The sequence below is a fragment of the Berghia stephanieae genome, chromosome 2, assembly GCF_034508935.2.
Source record: "Berghia stephanieae isolate SIO BIC M18660-M18661 chromosome 2, UCSD_Bste_1.3, whole genome shotgun sequence".
NCBI lineage: Eukaryota > Metazoa > Mollusca > Gastropoda > Nudibranchia > Aeolidiidae > Berghia > Berghia stephanieae.
The window spans coordinates 127,170,858-127,188,357 of NC_088361.1; the positions used below are offsets into that span (position 1 = coordinate 127,170,858).

The following is a 17,500-nucleotide window of genomic DNA, read 5'->3' on the forward strand; positions in this document are numbered from 1 at the left end:
TTGATGTGATGTTATTAGTTTTTCTTCTCTTTTCTTTTTTCCAGAGTCCGTCAGTTGTTTTGTTTCAAATAGATATCGAGGAGAATGTTGTCGTATAAGAATAATGATGATAATAATAATAATGATAATAATAATAATAATAATAATAATAATAATAATAATAATAATAATAATAATAATAATAATAATAATAATAATAATAATAATAATAATATTAATAATAATAACAATAATAATAATAATAATAATAATATATTAATTAATAATAATATATGTGACCTTTTGTCTCAAAACGGTTTTAATTCGGTATGGTGTAGATGCTAACATTTAATTTATGTTTAAAGAAAAACATAAGACTTGTGTAACTTTTTCATGTCTTATTGAAAACAATGAATACATTTTTTTAAGTGACCAAAAATATTGTTTCATATTTATAATTATATTATATTAAGGATTTTATAAATGATTATATCCCATCTCGTAATTTAAGATCGAGTGATCAGCATCTTTTGCGCACCACAAAAGGGGGGAACATAAAATTAAAAGACAGAACCTTATATTGCGCAGCCCCAACAGTGTGGAATTCTCTTCCATTCTAGCTTTTTTCAAGCTTTACTGATTCTGAAGCAGTCTTTTTGGTTATATTTAGATGGTATGTAGAAAGAACCAATTGAGCATCTATTTGATATTGTTGTTTTTTTTTTTTTTTGTTTTTTTTTTTAATTATTAAAGTTGAAAAAGAATGGATAAGCAATATAGATACCACAGGTTTATTTATATTATTTTGTAGTGTCACCTCATAGAATATATTTACCCTAATTTATTTTTTTTTAAATTCCGTAATATCATCATCTTTTGATAATATGATACAGTATTTTTTAAAAAATTGTATTAATATATGTTTTTTAAATAATATATATTGTAGCCCTGTATATTGTGCGCCTAGTATGGGACAGGAGCTATATAGATAAATCATATTATTATTATTATTATTATTATTATTATTATTATTATTATTATTATTATTATTATTATTATTATTATTATTATTATTATTATTATTATTATTATGTTCATTCTAACATAGAACTTCCTTTGGCAACTGGTTCGTACGACTAAATACCGGTTTGAGGCGATGGGTCACATATAAGATTTTTCTTTTAAATTTGGCCTTTAAAAAAAAACAATACTTTCCTCATGTATCGATAGATGAAGATGGCTCCCAAAATATCAGAAAGTCTTGAGAGTCTCATTTTTGGATGGCGTATAAACGAGATTGGGGTCCGTTTTTTTTTTTAACCCACCGAGTCCCGCTCTAAGCGGAGGATAGTTGAGTACTTGGAAAATGCTATTTACTCACATTCTCTCGCTGAACTCAAGTATAAAATAAATACCTGGCTCTTGGCAGCATTAACTCTGTCGGGAAAAAATGTAATATCGCCTAATAGACATCATGTCATGTTCTACATGTTAAGTATGTCTGAAGCTTGGGTACCCATAGTAAGAATCTTTGAACACGTTTAGTGGATATTTCGCTATATAAATGTTCAAGTTTTAAAGAATATTCTTTTGATTTATCTTCTTTTCTTTCAACATCTTTTGCTTTCCTCCTCCTCCTCCTCCTCCTCCTCCTCCTCCTCCTCCTCCTCCTCCTCCTCCTCCTCTTTCTTCTCCTCTTCCTCCTCCTCCGCCTCCTCCTCCTTCTTATTATTATTATTCTATTTTTTCTTCTTATTCCTAATAGTCATTGCGTTTAACGTTTTTTTTTTCCTTCCACTAGAAGATCTTATGGATTCACCATTATCATTCAATTATGAAAATAAATAAGTAAACTCTCTCGAGTTCACCCTCATGGAAAATCTAACAAATGTGTTCGATTTTCCATGTATATTAAGGGGCGGTTTGGGTCTAATTATTAGGAAAATCCTTCAAAAATTTGATTTTGAGATTTTGGTGGAAAATGATATTTTATTATCTTAGAAATAATATAATTGAAGTCCAAATTCTTAAAGTAGACTATACAGGCACGAAAAACACAGTCGAAAATGGTAGTAAGAAATGTGTGAAAAACGAGAAGCCATTTTGCTATTTTCTCAATTTGTCATTTTTCTAAGGGTATGGGAAACTGTGTCAAACGTTTCTCAGAATCTATTCAATGAAATTGACTCAAAATTTCCACAGTTATCACAGAGATAATCTATTATGTCACCATAGAGAGATTTTTTTATAAGATATGTGAATTTTAAATTATAATCCTAAATCTGAATTTTTTTTACATCAATTTTGTCTAACATTTTGATTGTCAACTTTGTAATGTTCTAATAAAACTTCCATAAGCTAAAGCCGTAAAATCTCTCTATGGTGACCCACTATGGTACAATGTTGACAAGAGGGAAGAATATGGAGGTCATTCCTTCATTAGTTTTTGTGGAACGTTTGCCACAAGATTGTTATATTTTTGATGTCAGACCCCCAAATTAGATCGCAAAATGGGTATCAACACAGATAATTAAAATTTTTCACCATAAATGTTGTTTTTTAACCTATATTGACGATACAGAATGATTAAAACCACCCAATGTAGGTAATTAAATCTTTTTTTTTAGAAAAGACCCAAACCGCCCCTTAATTCGAGAGAGTTAAGGAGTTTTCATGACCACTAAATAACCTAGTAGGCATAGTGTTGTTTTTGTTCTACACCATGTCACTTGGTCTTTGCAATGAAATTGGATAAAATTAGGTGTTGGGGGAATGTCACGCCTAACTAAGGACACCTAACACGAATTGTGAGACATGTACAAATTACATCTTTGGCTGTGTCAGACAGAAAGTCAGAGCATTATTACAGTAAAAAATGATAGCTACAATTAATCAGAACACACTTCATGGATTTTGGTAAACTAAGAGATTTTGTATTATTTTTGACGAAGACAAGAGTATTTTCATTGCGTACAAGTATGCTGAAATGCTTTGTCATTAGAATTTAACCCTGTGCTTTTCTCAATTAGGAGCAGTTTAGTAGACATCTTAATGAACGATTGGGTTAGTCGAGAAATATGTAGAAGTTCATGTAAATAGGAAGAAGCAAAATCACTTAAACAATTCTAAGCATTCATAAGCACATTAAAATCAATTCTGAGCTTGATGATCAACCAATGAAAATCTTATAAGATTGATCTTACAAGTTCATTTCTCTTTGATAGTGTAACTAATTTTGCAGTTTTTAATTTTAATTTTCTGCATATCTATATATTTTAAAAGATGTTTTATTTCTTTATTCACAATACTTTGAATTTTATATCGTTTTCGTTCACCTTTTCTCATATCTTCTGTCTCGTGTATTTTCGCTATCAGGAGATTATTCCCGCATTCATGGTTAAAAGACAAATTCAAAAAGGATCACCTGGCGTTCAGAAGACCCTGTTCAACGATGTCAACGAATTTAGTACGGTAAAATCCGGCCTCCATTCTGTCTCGCTCCATACCCACCACCGACTTTTCCGACTTCTACGTATAGTTCATTGCATAAAAATGTATCAAGCATCAGGAAAGACCTGGAATCCAGTCCTGAATGTATTCTCTCAACGCCCCGATTATGCTCATCTTATCAAGAGTTGTATTTTAATCTTCCCGATCTGTTACATCAGACAAAGTGAAAGCTATCATAAGATCATGCCCACCAATGCCATGTGCCCTTGACCCAATCCCCACCAAAATATGTTTTTATTGTTTGAAATACACTTCAGAACTCATCATACAAGTCATCAAGTTTCGTCTTGTTGTTGTTTGACCTGCCATCCACATTTGATACGATCGACTATGACATGCTGCGCACAAATCAATGGGACCATAATTTTGGTATTAGTTGGAGTTACTTAAAATGTTTTTTTTTTGGTCCTACCTTGCGATCAGTCGCAGATTGTTTCCTTTGCTAGAATGGCATCCTGCAGTGTGCCCCTAAACTAAGTTGTTCCCCAAGGTTTGGTGCTTGGTCCCGTGCTTCACACCCTCAACACAATGGACCACTGACAAGTTATTGGCCATTATCATTATGATATGCAGACGACAGCTTCCATCCAGCAAATAACTCTGGCTGTGTTGCAATCAAAACAGGTGTGTCACTTATGTGTAACGATGAAGAAACGGAAGTCATTTTGTGTGATACCGATTAGAGACTTTGAACTATTCCCATCTCCTCCATCAAAATCGGCAACGAGATGGTCTCGGTCTCAACAAAGGCCAAAAACCTCGATGCTATCTTGGACAGATCTCTTTCAATGAAAAATTCACATAAATGGAGTCATCAGGGCTAGACCTCAACTGGCTTTCGGCGGGCAGCGTGGCTCAGCGGTACGGTCTTTGCTTCGTACTCGAAATGTACCGGGTTCGATCGCCCGCCGCTGCCCTGTGTGGCCTTGAGAAAGTCACCTCGCCTTAGCTCAATTTGCGGCGCTGCATTGCGGCTGACGCCTGGGTTATTCCAGTCTTCCCTTGGAATAGATCCTAGAGACAAATTTCCCCTATGGGATGAATAAAGGGAATTGTATTGTAATTGTATTTTGTGTGTGCGGTTGTACTGTCCCGCCTCAACTACCTATCGGTCGGCACCGGGCAGCAAGACTGATCCCAGACCTTCGATAATATGATAGGACACATTCGGCAGACATACTACGGCTCTACATTGGTTGCCAGTCATGGCCCGCATCGACTATAAACTATCTTTTCTGACTTTCAACGCCCCGACCTCTCGCTTACCATCGTGCAGTTAGTTTCAACCCGTAATCATTCCACTCAGGAGACGAGATCGACCAAAGTCGAACTGAAACGTTATGGTGATGGAGCGTTCAACAATGCAGGTCCCCCAGGTTTGAGCACGTTTCCTGTCTTCCTTGAATCTGATACTGACATAATATGCGGTTGTAAACCTTCTTCCGCACTAGGACAGGACTGTCCCGGGACAGTCCTGTCCCAAATCTGTAACATATAGAATTTAAAGGAATCTTCCGCACCTATTGGGACGGGACAAAACAGTCCCGTTGTGTCCCAAGCCGTTGTGAAATGCTACAAAATCAACGGGACAGGATTGTCCCAGTCCCGTGTTCATATCGTTTGTGATAGTAGAAAAATATAGCAGACATCCGCACTAGGACAAAAAAGTCCAAGACTTGGCGGCGCCGTGTCAAACTTGCAATACTGTCGTTATTTACTGCATCTCTACTTTCAACTTTTCATCTATCTACTTCAGTATCTCGATTGATAGGCATACTTATTAACACCTCAGATTATCAATTTAAAAAGACATGGACGTCGATTCAAATTGGATCGAAAAATTAATCAACGTAGTGGAGAGCAAGCCCTGCTTGTACAACAAAGCTGATAGCAGCTATTGTGACAGGGACGTCAAAATAAAGGCGTGGACCGAGGTTTATGAACAAGTCGTTCCAGGATGGGAAGAAATGACAAGTGAAGAAAAAAAACTGAGAGATAGGTTTAATTTTTGTTTTCCTATTTTTTTAATTATTATTTTTATTTGAAATTCTGAACATAAAAAGCAAAAACAATTCAAAAAATAATTCTATGTGATGAAACCATGTACAGCATGCATAGCAACATAAACTTCATTTTCGTCAATTTAATAACGTATATTTATAATCATAATTTAAGAAGTGTCACACTTTGTGACACAGTAGTTACGTGTCTAAAACCGGTCGCACATCTCTGCCGTACAACGACAAAACCCCGTATCTTCGAAATTGTGTCAAATAGACCTTTTATATCATTGGTGATCAGAATGACACCCTGCATCTACTCACAAAATATTAAAAGCCAATTCTTAAAAATAAAAAAGTACAAACATTTTTTTTATCAACTATGTTGCTTTTTCTATCAGCTGGTTCAGCGACAAAACCCCGTAAGTCCAGTTATACTGGGTTTTGTCGTTGCATAACCGGCCGTGTAGTACTGTATAATTGGAATTTCTTCATTACCTTAATACAAATCAATCATCAACACCATCTTCTCATTCTCCTCCTTCTTTTTCTTTATCACCAACCTCCTCCTTCTACTCTTTCCCCTGCTCCTCCTCCTCCTTTTCTTCTTCTTCTTCTTCTTCTTCTTCTTCTTCTTCTTCTTCTTCTTCTTCTTCTTCTTCTTCTTCTTCTTCTTCTTCTTCTTCTTCTTCTTCTTCTTCTTCTCCACTCCTCCTTCTCCTTCTCCTCCTTCTTCTTTTTCTTCTTTTTCTTCTCCTCCTCCTCCTCCTCCTACTCCTCCTCCTCCTCCTCCTACTACTACTACTACTACTACTACTACTACTACTACTACTGCTACTACTACTACTACGACTACTACTACTACTACTACTACTTACTACTACTACTACTACTACCTACTACTCCTACTACTACTACTACTACTACTACTACTACTACTACTACTACTACTACTACTACTACTACTACTACTACTACTACATACTACTACTATACTACTACTACTACTACTACTACTACTACTACTACTACTACTACTACTACTACTACTACTACTACTACTACTAACTACTACTACTACTACTACTACTACTACTTACTACTACTACTACTACTACTACTACTACTACTACTACTACTACTACTACTACTATACTACTACTACTACTACACTACTACTACTACTACTACTACTACTACTACTACTACTACTACTACTACTACACTATACTATACTACTACACTCTACTATACTAAATTTTCGATGTTTCTTATGACTTTACTTCACAACAAATTATTATCAGGTGTTCTTTTTTTTTTAAAATTAGTAAAAACACTCAGTTCCCAATACATAAAAATATAGGTCAAACGCCGAGATACGGTATAGCATGCGTCATGATGCAATGACAAAACCCCGTGTAATGTGAGGTACGGTGTTTGTACCGCGCGAATCAGGTTCCGATGCAGTGGCAAAACCCAGTCTAACAGTAAATTCAGACTTCGAATAATCCAGGTCTATATTTTTATTTTTATATATCAAAATGATAGAATAAATAAAAAGAACTTTCGATTGATACCAAATTTGCATCAATTCTCCGCATAGTTATTGTAAAAAGTTGAAGTAAAATTTGAACAGATTTTCGGCTCATCTGTAAAATCAGGTTTTGCTATTATACTGGGTTTTGTCGATCTATTCGGTAACTTGTGGGATCAATTCTCTTTATCGTTTATTTATTTCTGGAATTCTCAATGGAAATATGTTGTCTTTAAATAAGTCCTCCTGAGCCACTTGGGGTCATTGAAGACAAATTAAGTCCTTTAGAACCTTGTAGCTAATGGTGCCGGAGTTTATCCCCGTTTCAGTAGCGTGAAGCGGACAATTAACGTATTTATTTGAAAACTTTTGAACAGGACGCTGGTCTATCGCAGATTACTATCCCAGCTTGTCTGTTACCCTTTTACAACCGTATGGAGTAGAACGCGCTAAGCACTCGGTCATCCTGCCTCCTAAGCTCATAGACCCGGAGCATTTCCATGTTTCTGTAGCGTTGAGCAGACATAACAGTTTTCCTCTATTATCCTCTTGACAGGGCGATAGTATGTCAAAGATTACTTTCCTCAGCGAACTGGTACACATTTGCACCTGGGTAAAATGAGGCGATTCTTTACCAAGAATTAAGCGCGGCCAAAATAGTGCTTATTGTAGTATTCAAACCTAGGACATCCGGTTACTGAGTCCAACACTTAACCACTAAGCCATTGCGACTCCATTATAGATATTCAAAATTCCAGTAGAAACCAAATACATCGCAGACTGCGTTAGTCGTTGTAAAAATAGATTAAATGAATCTGACAATAAGTATGTTCTAAAAATATCAACATCTAGATCACCACGAGTCAATGATAACATTGTGACTCGGATTGTTTGCATTCCACTCTATGCTGACCGGTTTTAGACACTTTACCTCGAAACAAAACAAATCAGTACAACTGAGGGAATTGACTTAACTTTGCTATTGGCAAGTCCATAAATGTAAATCAACAGTAGCAGAAAGTTCTTTGAAACGATCCAATGAGGAAAAGAAGCTCTCTATATTTTGTCGTACTGCCAGGGTACGGAACCTTGTGGAGAAATGAAATAATCGGCAAAATAATCTCTGTTTGATATTGGCGATGCTCGTGTGCGCACATTACTTGGACTAAGACTTTGCAAGGGGCATTCATAAATTGCATCATCAAATGCGACTCCGTCCCTTTGTCGCACATAATTGTGCAGAACACAACAGGTTTTGATGATACTCACACAGAAATGGGGATTCAAATTCATTGCGCGATGAAAAATCCTCCATTTATTTGCCAGAATTTCAAAAGCACACTCTACCATACGCCTAGCACGAGTCAGTCTGTAATTGAAAATTCTCTTAGTCTGCGTCAATTCTCTCCTAGGGTAAGGTCGCAACAAATGATCAGACAGAGCAAACGCCTCATCACCAACGAGCACGAATGGCATGGCTGTACCATTATCATCACCTGGTAATTCCTCATGTGGGGGTAATTTCAGTTGCCCATGTTCTAACATTTGTCCAAATCTTTGAAAGCAGTGGAATCACTACAGCTGCCATGCGATCCAATGTCAACTGATATGAAACTGTAGTTGGCGTCCACAATCCCGATAAGAACAATTGAAAAAAAGCTTTTGTAATTGTAGAATAAGGATCCGCTTTGAGCTGGTTGACAGATTCTTATATGTTTTCCATCAACTGCACCGATGTAGTTAGGAAACTGTGTCTTGTTGTAATAAACTGTAGCAATTTTTCGCCAGTCGTTTTGGTCCAACATTGGCATGACAATTGGTTTCAAACATGTCCACAGTTTTTCACAAACGTCCTGAAGTATTTCACGAATTGTTTCAATGCCAAGTAGGTATTCATAATGTAGAGACACCAAAGTGCATCCAGTTGCAAAGTAACTGAAAAGAAATAAGGAGCAGATAACAACGGATTGAATTTCATTTTTAACGAGTTTATGTAATGATTATTAGCTTTCAAGCTCATATTATGTTTTTGTTATAGAAATAAATAGGTATATTGATATTTTATCTTTCATTCAGAAAAGTGAGTGGAGCAGGCACTTATGTTGGTAACAACAAGATATGAAGTGAGTAGAAAAGTGCCAGAAGACAATAGAGAATAAAAAATTTTTTTCCGCGGCGGTGTGGGGTTTGAACCTGCGACCTTATTGGTACGACAACTCCGCCTGGCAGGTGAGAGCGTGGCTCTACCGTGTGAGCTATCCACGAACACAAAAATATTCGTTTCAAACCCAAAGTCATTTCTAGATCCCTCTCTCACCCACTTCTTGAGATCGCCGATTCGTTCACCACCATCGCGAAGTAATTTTGACCAGCAGTAAAGCTTAATAGCCAATATTCTCATCACAAACATATAACATAGAAACGATTGAGACATTGAGTATGCTCCGGTGTATGGGGTGAATTTTTAATTCAGAAAAGTGAGTGGAGCAGGCACTTATGTTGGTAACAACAAGATATGAAGTGAGTAGAAAAGTGCCAGAAGACAATAGAGAATAAAAAAATTTTTTCCGCGGCGGTGATGGGGTTTGAACCTGCGACCTTATTGGTACGACAACTCCGCCTGGCAGGTGAGAGCGTGGCTCTACCGTGTGAGCTATCCACGAACACAAAAATATTCGTTTCAAACCCAAAGTCATTTCTAGATCCCTCTCTCACCCACTTCTTGAGATCGCCGATTCGTTCACCACCATCGCGAAGTAATTTTGACCAGCAGTAAAGCTTAATAGCCAATATCCTCATCACAAACATATAACATAGAAACGATTGAGACATTGAGTATGCTCCGGTGTATGGGGTGAATTTTTAATTCAGAAAAGTGAGTGGAGCAGGCACTTATGTTGGTAACAACAAGATATGAAGTGAGTAGAAAAGTGCCAGAAGACAATAGAGAATAAAAAAAATTTTTCCGCGGCGGTGGTGGGGTTTGAACCTGCGACCTTATTGGTACGAAAACTCCGCCTGGCAGGTGAGAGCGTGGCTCTACCGTGTGAGCTATCCACGAACACAAAAATATTCGTTTCAAACCCAAAGTCATTTCTAGATCCCTCTCTCACCCACTTCTTGAGATCGCCGATTCGTTCACCACCATCGCGAAGTAATTTTGACCAGCAGTAAAGCTTAATAGCCAATATTCTCATCACAAACATATAACATAGAAACGATCACTTCATATCTTGTTGTTACCAACATAAGTGCCTGCTCCACTCACTTTTCTGAATTAAAAATTCACCCCATACACCGGAGCATACTCAATGTCTCAATCGTTTCTATGTTATATGTTTGTGATGAGAATATTGGCTATTAAGCTTTACTGCTGGTCAAAATTACTTCGCGATGGTGGTGAACGAATCGGCGATCTCAAGAAGTGGGTGAGAGAGGGATCTAGAAATGACTTTGGGTTTGAAACGAATATTTTTGTGTTCGTGGATAGCTCACACGGTAGAGCCACGCTCTCACCTGCCAGGCGGAGTTGTCGTACCAATAAGGTCGCAGGTTCAAACCCCACCACCGCCGCGGAAAAAAATTTTTTATTCTCTATTGTCTTCTGGCACTTTTCTACTCACTTCATATCTTGTTGTTACCAACATAAGTGCCTGCTCCACTCACTTTTCTGAATTAAAAATTCACCCCATACACCGGAGCATACTCAATGTCTCAATCGTTTCTATGTTATATGTTTGTGATGAGAATATTGGCTATTAAGCTTTACTGCTGGTCAAAATTACTTCGCGATGGTGGTGAACGAATCGGCGATCTCAAGAAGTGGGTGAGAGAGGGATCTAGAAATGACTTTGGGTTTGAAACGAATATTTTTGTGTTCGTGGATAGCTCACACGGTAGAGCCACGCTCTCACCTGCCAGGCGGAGTTGTCGTACCAATAAGGTCGCAGGTTCAAACTCCACCACCGCCGCGGAAAAAATTTTTTATTCTCTATTGTCTTCTGGCACTTTTCTACTCACTTCATATCTTGTTATTTTATCTTTCCTACTTTAGGTAAGGAGATCCAGCAACGATGGGTAAATCTGAGACGCTCTTTTCTGCGGGAATTACGTGAACAGCGGAAATCTACATCCGGGCAAGCCGCAAAGAAGAGAAGAAAATACATCTACTTTGAGCAGCTTCTCTTTCTTTTGCCCTCAATGGAGCAGAGAGAAACGGTGAGCAATTTTCAGTCTGACGAAACTGAAATCTCGGAACCCACGGAGACAACTGAGTCACCAGGTGATGTTGCCAGAGAGCCGCTCGCATCTACTTCAGCTGCATGCGATTCGGCTAAAAAAATCTAAAAAGAAAAGTTCCTCTGATAGTTCGTACGAACAAAAATTATTGAACATTCTTAGCGAAAGAGCGCAGAATGCTGACGAAGTTGATGAAGATAAATCTTTTCTTCTCAGCTTTCTGCCTGCAATGAGACGTATGTCGTCACAAACCAAATTTGAAGCCAAGCTGGAGGTCATGAAAATCATGTACCGGTACGAATCGCGTGATCTTTTATTACAGCGCCAAACCCTACCAGAGACACAGCAGTCACCCTACCAGAGACACAGCAGTCATTCTGTCAGAGACACAGCAGTCACTTTACCAGAGACACAGCAGTCACATTCAACGCCACAACGATGTCAGCCACCCAACTACCCATATCAAAGCTATTCAACATCTTTTCCAGGACCACATGTTTTCCTGCCAACAGACACCAACAATCTTTATTATCAGTACCAGTCTCAGCCGTGTCCCCGAGCCCCATCTGCTGGTAGCTCCTATTCTGATTCAAATGCCGACATTGTAAGCATTTGACGTTTCTTTTTTGGTTGTATTAAATGTTGATTGATTTCTTTTTTAATGTGTTGACGTTTTCAAAAGTAAAATAAAAATTGAAATTAAAAAAAAGAGCTGTACCTTATTTGAAAAGATAGAGAGAGAGGGGGGAAGGGGAGAGAGAGAGAGAGAGAGAGAGAGAGAGAGAGAGAAGGGGGGGGGGAGTGAGAGTGAGAAGGAAAGGGGGAGGTGGGGGTAAGTAAAGTAAAAGAAAAGCAAGAATTACATGAAGCGAAGCGGAAAAATATATGATTCGTTTGATTCCAAGAGTAGGGTATTTCATGCGAATAAATTAACTGTACAACTTTGAATTAATTGCACTATAATGTTCCAAACAACACAAAATGATACGGTCATAATTTCTTACCGAATCGCCACAGACAATCTCTCCTCAGGTGGAACACTCTTCCTGAATGGTGTGTCTTGATACGTGAGAGCTCCTCCAACAAGATAAAGAAGGTTGTCAAAACTATCAATGCTCATCCTGTAGTAGCCGAAAATTTTTTTAGGATAGGATCGGAGATCACCATAGAGTCTATGGAATTGACCTTTGAGCAATCTTTGGGTCATTAAAGGATGCACCCAATATTGTTTTCTCTTTCCATTTTTCTTTTTTCTATGCAGTAAAGCACAAACACATGCAACCTCTATTTCATCCATACTGATAATGCATTTGAGCAAGCGAAGCGCAAGGTGTGTCCCAGGACAGTCCTGTCCTAGTGCGGAACCCATTTTGAATAGAAGTTTTCCCACTAACCCTCCTTCCGCACTAGGACAAAACTGTCCCGGGACAAATTTGTCCTGTCCCACTGGAGAAAACTTCTATTCAAAAGGGGTTCCGTACTAGGACAGGACTGTCCCAGGACACACCTGCGCGAATGCATTATTTTTTTTTTTTTTTACAAGATTCAAAAGTTTTTTTGTAGGCAATTGCAACTCTAATAATTCACATTTTATGAATCAACATAAGATACGACATGACGATAATGATTTTTTACACTGTACAATGGGATTTGTTTCATAAGATTTATATAATCATGAAATGTTCTTATAGCAAGAGTAATATTATTGCTACTGCTACTACTACCACTACTACTACCACGACTACGACTACTACTACTACTACTACTACTACTACTACTACTACTACTACTACTACTACCACTACTACTACTACTACTACTACTTCTACTACTACTACTAGTAATGGATGAAATAGAGGTTGCATATTTCTGTGCTTTACCACGTGGAAAAAAAAAGACAAATTGAAAGAGAAAACAATATTGGGTGCATCCTTTAATGACCCAAAGATTGCTCTAGGGTCAATTCCGTAGACTCTATCTTAAAATGACTTTCTTGGAATCACCTCATTTTACCCAGGTGCAAATGAGTACCAGTTCGCTGATGAAAGTAATCTTTGACGGACTAGCATCATTCAAGAGGATAATAGAAAGTCAGCATGCTTCGTACCCGAAAGGCATCAGTTGAGTAAGTCACCTCGCCTAGCTCAATTTGCGGCGCTGCACTGCGGCTGACGCCTGGTTATACCTTGTCCTAGCTAAATTTGCGGCGCTGCATTGCGGCTGACGCCTGGGTTATTCCAGTCTTACCTGGGAATAGACCCTCGAGAAAAATTTCCCCTATGGGATGAAAAAATGAATTTTATTATTTTAAATTTTAAACTGTTATCTGTCTGCTCAACGCCACAGAAACATGGATAAGTTCCGGATTTATAAGCTTAGGAGGCAAGATGGCCGATGGTTAGCGCGTTGTACTCTGGACTCAGAGGTTCTGTGTTCGATTCCGACCGAAGCCAATTTGTACTTTCTAGAGCAAGAAAATTTACTCCAATCACTCACTCCATTCAGGTGTAAAAGGGTACCTGTCAAGCTGGGATAGTAATCTGCGATAGACTACAGACTAGCGTCCCGTTCAAAGGTTTTCAAACAAATACGTTAATTGTCCGCTTCACGCTATTGAAACCGGAATAACTCCTTCACAATTGGCTACATGGCTCTAAAGGACTTAATTTGTTTTACAATGAGTCCAAGTGGCTCAGAAGGACTTACTTAAAAATATTTTCATTGAGAATTCCAGAAATAAATAACGATAAAGATAATTGATCCCACAAGTTACCGAATAGATGTGCGACCGGTTTTAGACACGTTACTGCTGTGTCACAAAGTGTGACACTTCTTAAATTATATTTATAAGCATACGTTTTTAAATTGCCGAAAATATTTATGTTGCTATGCCTTCTGTACGTGGTATCATCACATAGAATTATTTTTTGAATTGTTCTTGCTTTTTTATATTCAGAATTGAAATAAATAAATAAATTATAACTGTGAAATTGAATGTAAGCTTCAGTTTAATATACGAAAACAGATAAAATGGACGTTTCGGGTTTCCCCTTCATCAACAACACATGATGAATTAAAAACTACAGACGAATGAGATAATGTGGTAGTGGCGTTGTTAAGATGCATAAACAAAAACATTGATGGGCAGGTAATTGTTTGCTACTTTGTGAGGAAGCGCGAATTAAAACAGAGCAATAGAAATATATAAAAGGTGCGTACATAATTATGTCAAAAGAGGGGAGGCGGGAAGGAACTGTGTAATGCAGTATAGAAAGTGAACTAAAATAAAGTGTGGACTATTGTTGGAAAATAAATACAATGGAATTGGAAATAAATACAAAATATAAGGGATGTAGTTATTAATATATTAGTGGCATTAGCAGCAGCAGAAGCAACAGTAGAAATAGTAGTGGTAGTAGTAGTAGTAGTAGTAGTCGTCGTCGTCGTCGTCGTCGTCGTCGTCGTAGTAGTAGTAGTAGTAGTAGTAGTAGTAGTAGTAGTAGTAGTAGTAGTAGTAGTAGTAGTAGTAGTAGTAGTAGTAGTAGTAGTAGCAGTAGTAGTAGTAGTAGTAGTAGTAGTAGTAGTAGTAGTAGTAGTAGGAGGAGGAGGAGGAGGAGGAGTAGGGATGCAGAAAATAAAGACAGGCATTTCAATTTTGACACGGCGCCGCCAAGTCTGGGACTTATTTGTCCTAGTGCGGAAGTCTGCTATATTTTTCTACTATCACAAACGATATGAACACGGGACTGGGACAGTCCTGTCCCGCTGATTTTGTAGCATTTCACAACGGCTTGGGACACAACGGGACTGTTTTGTCCCGTCCCAATAGGTGCGGAAGATCTCTCTAAATTCTATATGTTACAGATTTGGGACAGGACTGTCCCGGGACAGTCCTGTCCTAGTGCGGAAGAGGGTTTAGAGACAACTCAAAATTCACCTATTTAATGAATACGTTTCAATCCCAATTGTGTTGGCGGAATTGATTTTTGTTATAATATTATACCTGAACCTGAAGAAATAGTCCATCAGCTAGCTTCATGGCAAATACAAGTTTAATGATGGACATACAAAATATTAAAGTACGTGCGCTGATTTCAACTGTGTGCTCGATTTTGCAAAATTGATTTCTTAATGTCGTGTATTATATATTTGCGATTTTTCAACAGTTATACAAATTCAATAAATTATATCCCAAAGGAAAGCTAGTTTTGTCATGTTTCCAAATCTGTACATGTCATTGTATTTGTCCTAACCAGCATCAAATTATTAGCGGAAATCAACTATCTTGAGTTGTTTTTTGCTTGCTTTTTGTTTTTGGTTTGTTTGTTGTTGTTTTTTTTTAATTTTTTTTTTGTTTTTTTTTTTTTTTTTTTTTTTGTTTTTGTTTTGTTTTTTTTTTTTTTGCTTTTTGTTTTTTTGTTTTTTTTTTTGGGTTGGGGGGAGGGGGGGGGGTAGCGGGATTAGTAGATGACTAAATTCCATGCGCAATAATAAAATTTATTATTTGTATGATAATTTTTTTTTACCCAAAATATACACAGCCTGTAAAAAGAAATCGACATTAGAGAAGAGAGAATTAAAGAAGTAAAAGGAAAAGAAGAGCAAGCGTCATGAAACTTTTTCCTATTTTGTCATCAAAAAGACACGGAGGGAAAGCCGTGGGAACGTTCTGTCTCGCATGCAACACCATCATTCAGCAATACATAATAATATATCACAATAAACTTGATGACTAACAATGAGTGCATTGCCCCTACCAAATAAAAATCATAGTGACCATTAATTCGTTACTATCATAAATTCGTACCACTCGAAGATAGCTCCCTCCCCTCAACCCCCATCCCTCCTACTTTTACATCACAAGACAAGGACCGAAATGCGAACGTAAAAGGCAGTTAGTTTACAGTGAGAAATAGACGACCCGATCAGATACTTTTGTACTCTGTCAAAGCTGTCTGTCACTTTCTTCTCACTGACCGCTGTACGTGGGGTCTTATAGTAATTATTATACAGTCGCTGGGAATTGTAATCGTCATACATATTATGTATATTTTATTATTCGGTTTTTATTCATTTTATTTTTCTTCCTTTTTTCTCTCTGTAAAGTCACTAGCCTACAAGTTCTCCCACTTGACACAGCCAACCTTTATGCGTTCGCTCAATCATAAATACATAAATACATGTAGATCAATGTATGTATATATATATATATATATATATATATATATATATATATATATATATATATATATATATATAGAATGCAAATTGTCACTCACATTTTTTGTGGCCGAGACGATTCGTTTCTCGGAATCGCCTCGGCCACAAAAAATGTGAGTGACAATTTGCATTCTATATTAGCTCTAACCATCATTATCGAGCACTTTCGTACCTACGAGTACCCACCAACACTCATATATATATATATATATATATATATATATATATATATATATATATTTTTAGGGGGGGGGGGGGAGTACATACTGTCATTATTTTGATACAGTAGTGTCGTATACCGAGACATCACATTTTCTTCATTTGGCCAGAAAACATAGAATGCATATATCAATCGATTAAAATGTCATAATTTTGCCAAGAAAGTCTTAAACCTGAGCCTTTGGGTTTTAGACTTTTGAGAAGTTGGGGTCATTTCATTCGATCGACGTTTTAGATCTTTATATATATATATATATATATATATATATATATATATATATATATATATATATATATATATATTATGATAGAGGTTGTTTATGAGCTTGTGAAATTATACCCACAAAAACCAGCATTTTTAGAGAATTGGAGGCCAAGAAACTACCCTTATAATATATAAAATCTTTTGGAGCAGGCTCTGGTGAAAAATCAAAATGTCTATGAGAATGCCTGAGAAAAAAATAAGATTCAAAAGAAACATAAAATGCAGAAAAAGCATCTACTTAAATATCAGGCTTTCTTGACTATGGATCGAACCACAGACTCCTGAGTTTTGGTCAGACGTGCTACTACTATGCATGATAGCTCTAGCTGCTGCATCTGTGGTTCACTGGTACCTGGTTCTAACTTCTAACCGGTAATCAGTAAGTCTGAGGTTTTTATCTCCAGTCGAGGAGGGCTGATCATTTTAAAAGTTTATTTTCCTCTACACGCCATAATCACCGTCATCATTGTTGTCCTCCTTCTCCTCCTTCTCCTCCTCCTCCTCCCCCTCCTCTCCCCTTCGTTTTCCTCATCA

The 17,500-nt window shown here is 37.2% G+C and overlaps 1 protein-coding gene and 1 pseudogene across 1 annotated transcript; one reads left to right on the forward strand and one right to left on the reverse strand.

Annotated features, from left to right (window-relative positions):
* Positions 1-5,280: 5,280 nt before the first annotated feature.
* LOC144963856 (uncharacterized) lies at positions 5,281-11,924 on the forward strand (annotated as a pseudogene).
* LOC144963857 (uncharacterized) lies at positions 6,806-12,587 on the reverse strand. The gene is made up of 2 exons (XM_078897806.1): positions 12,267-12,587; positions 6,806-8,958 (listed from the first exon to the last, which is right to left on the reverse strand). The coding sequence occupies exons 1-2, from the start codon at positions 12,557-12,559 to the stop codon at positions 8,562-8,564; spliced, it is 690 nt and encodes a 229-aa protein (XP_078753932.1). The 5' UTR covers positions 12,560-12,587; the 3' UTR covers positions 6,806-8,561.
* Between the last annotated feature and the right edge of the window lie 4,913 nt (positions 12,588-17,500).

What these genes read in the sequence shown, in the direction of transcription:
- LOC144963857 (XM_078897806.1), bottom strand. Translation starts at nt 12,559, where the DNA reads ATGGATGAAATAGAGGTTGCATGTGTTTGTGCTTTACTGCATAGAAAA. An exon ending in AGATTGTCTGTGGCGATTCG is followed by an intron (nt 8,959 to 12,266) that starts GTAAGAAATTAT and finishes ATTTCTTTTCAG; the next exon opens with TTACTTTGCAACTGGATGCA.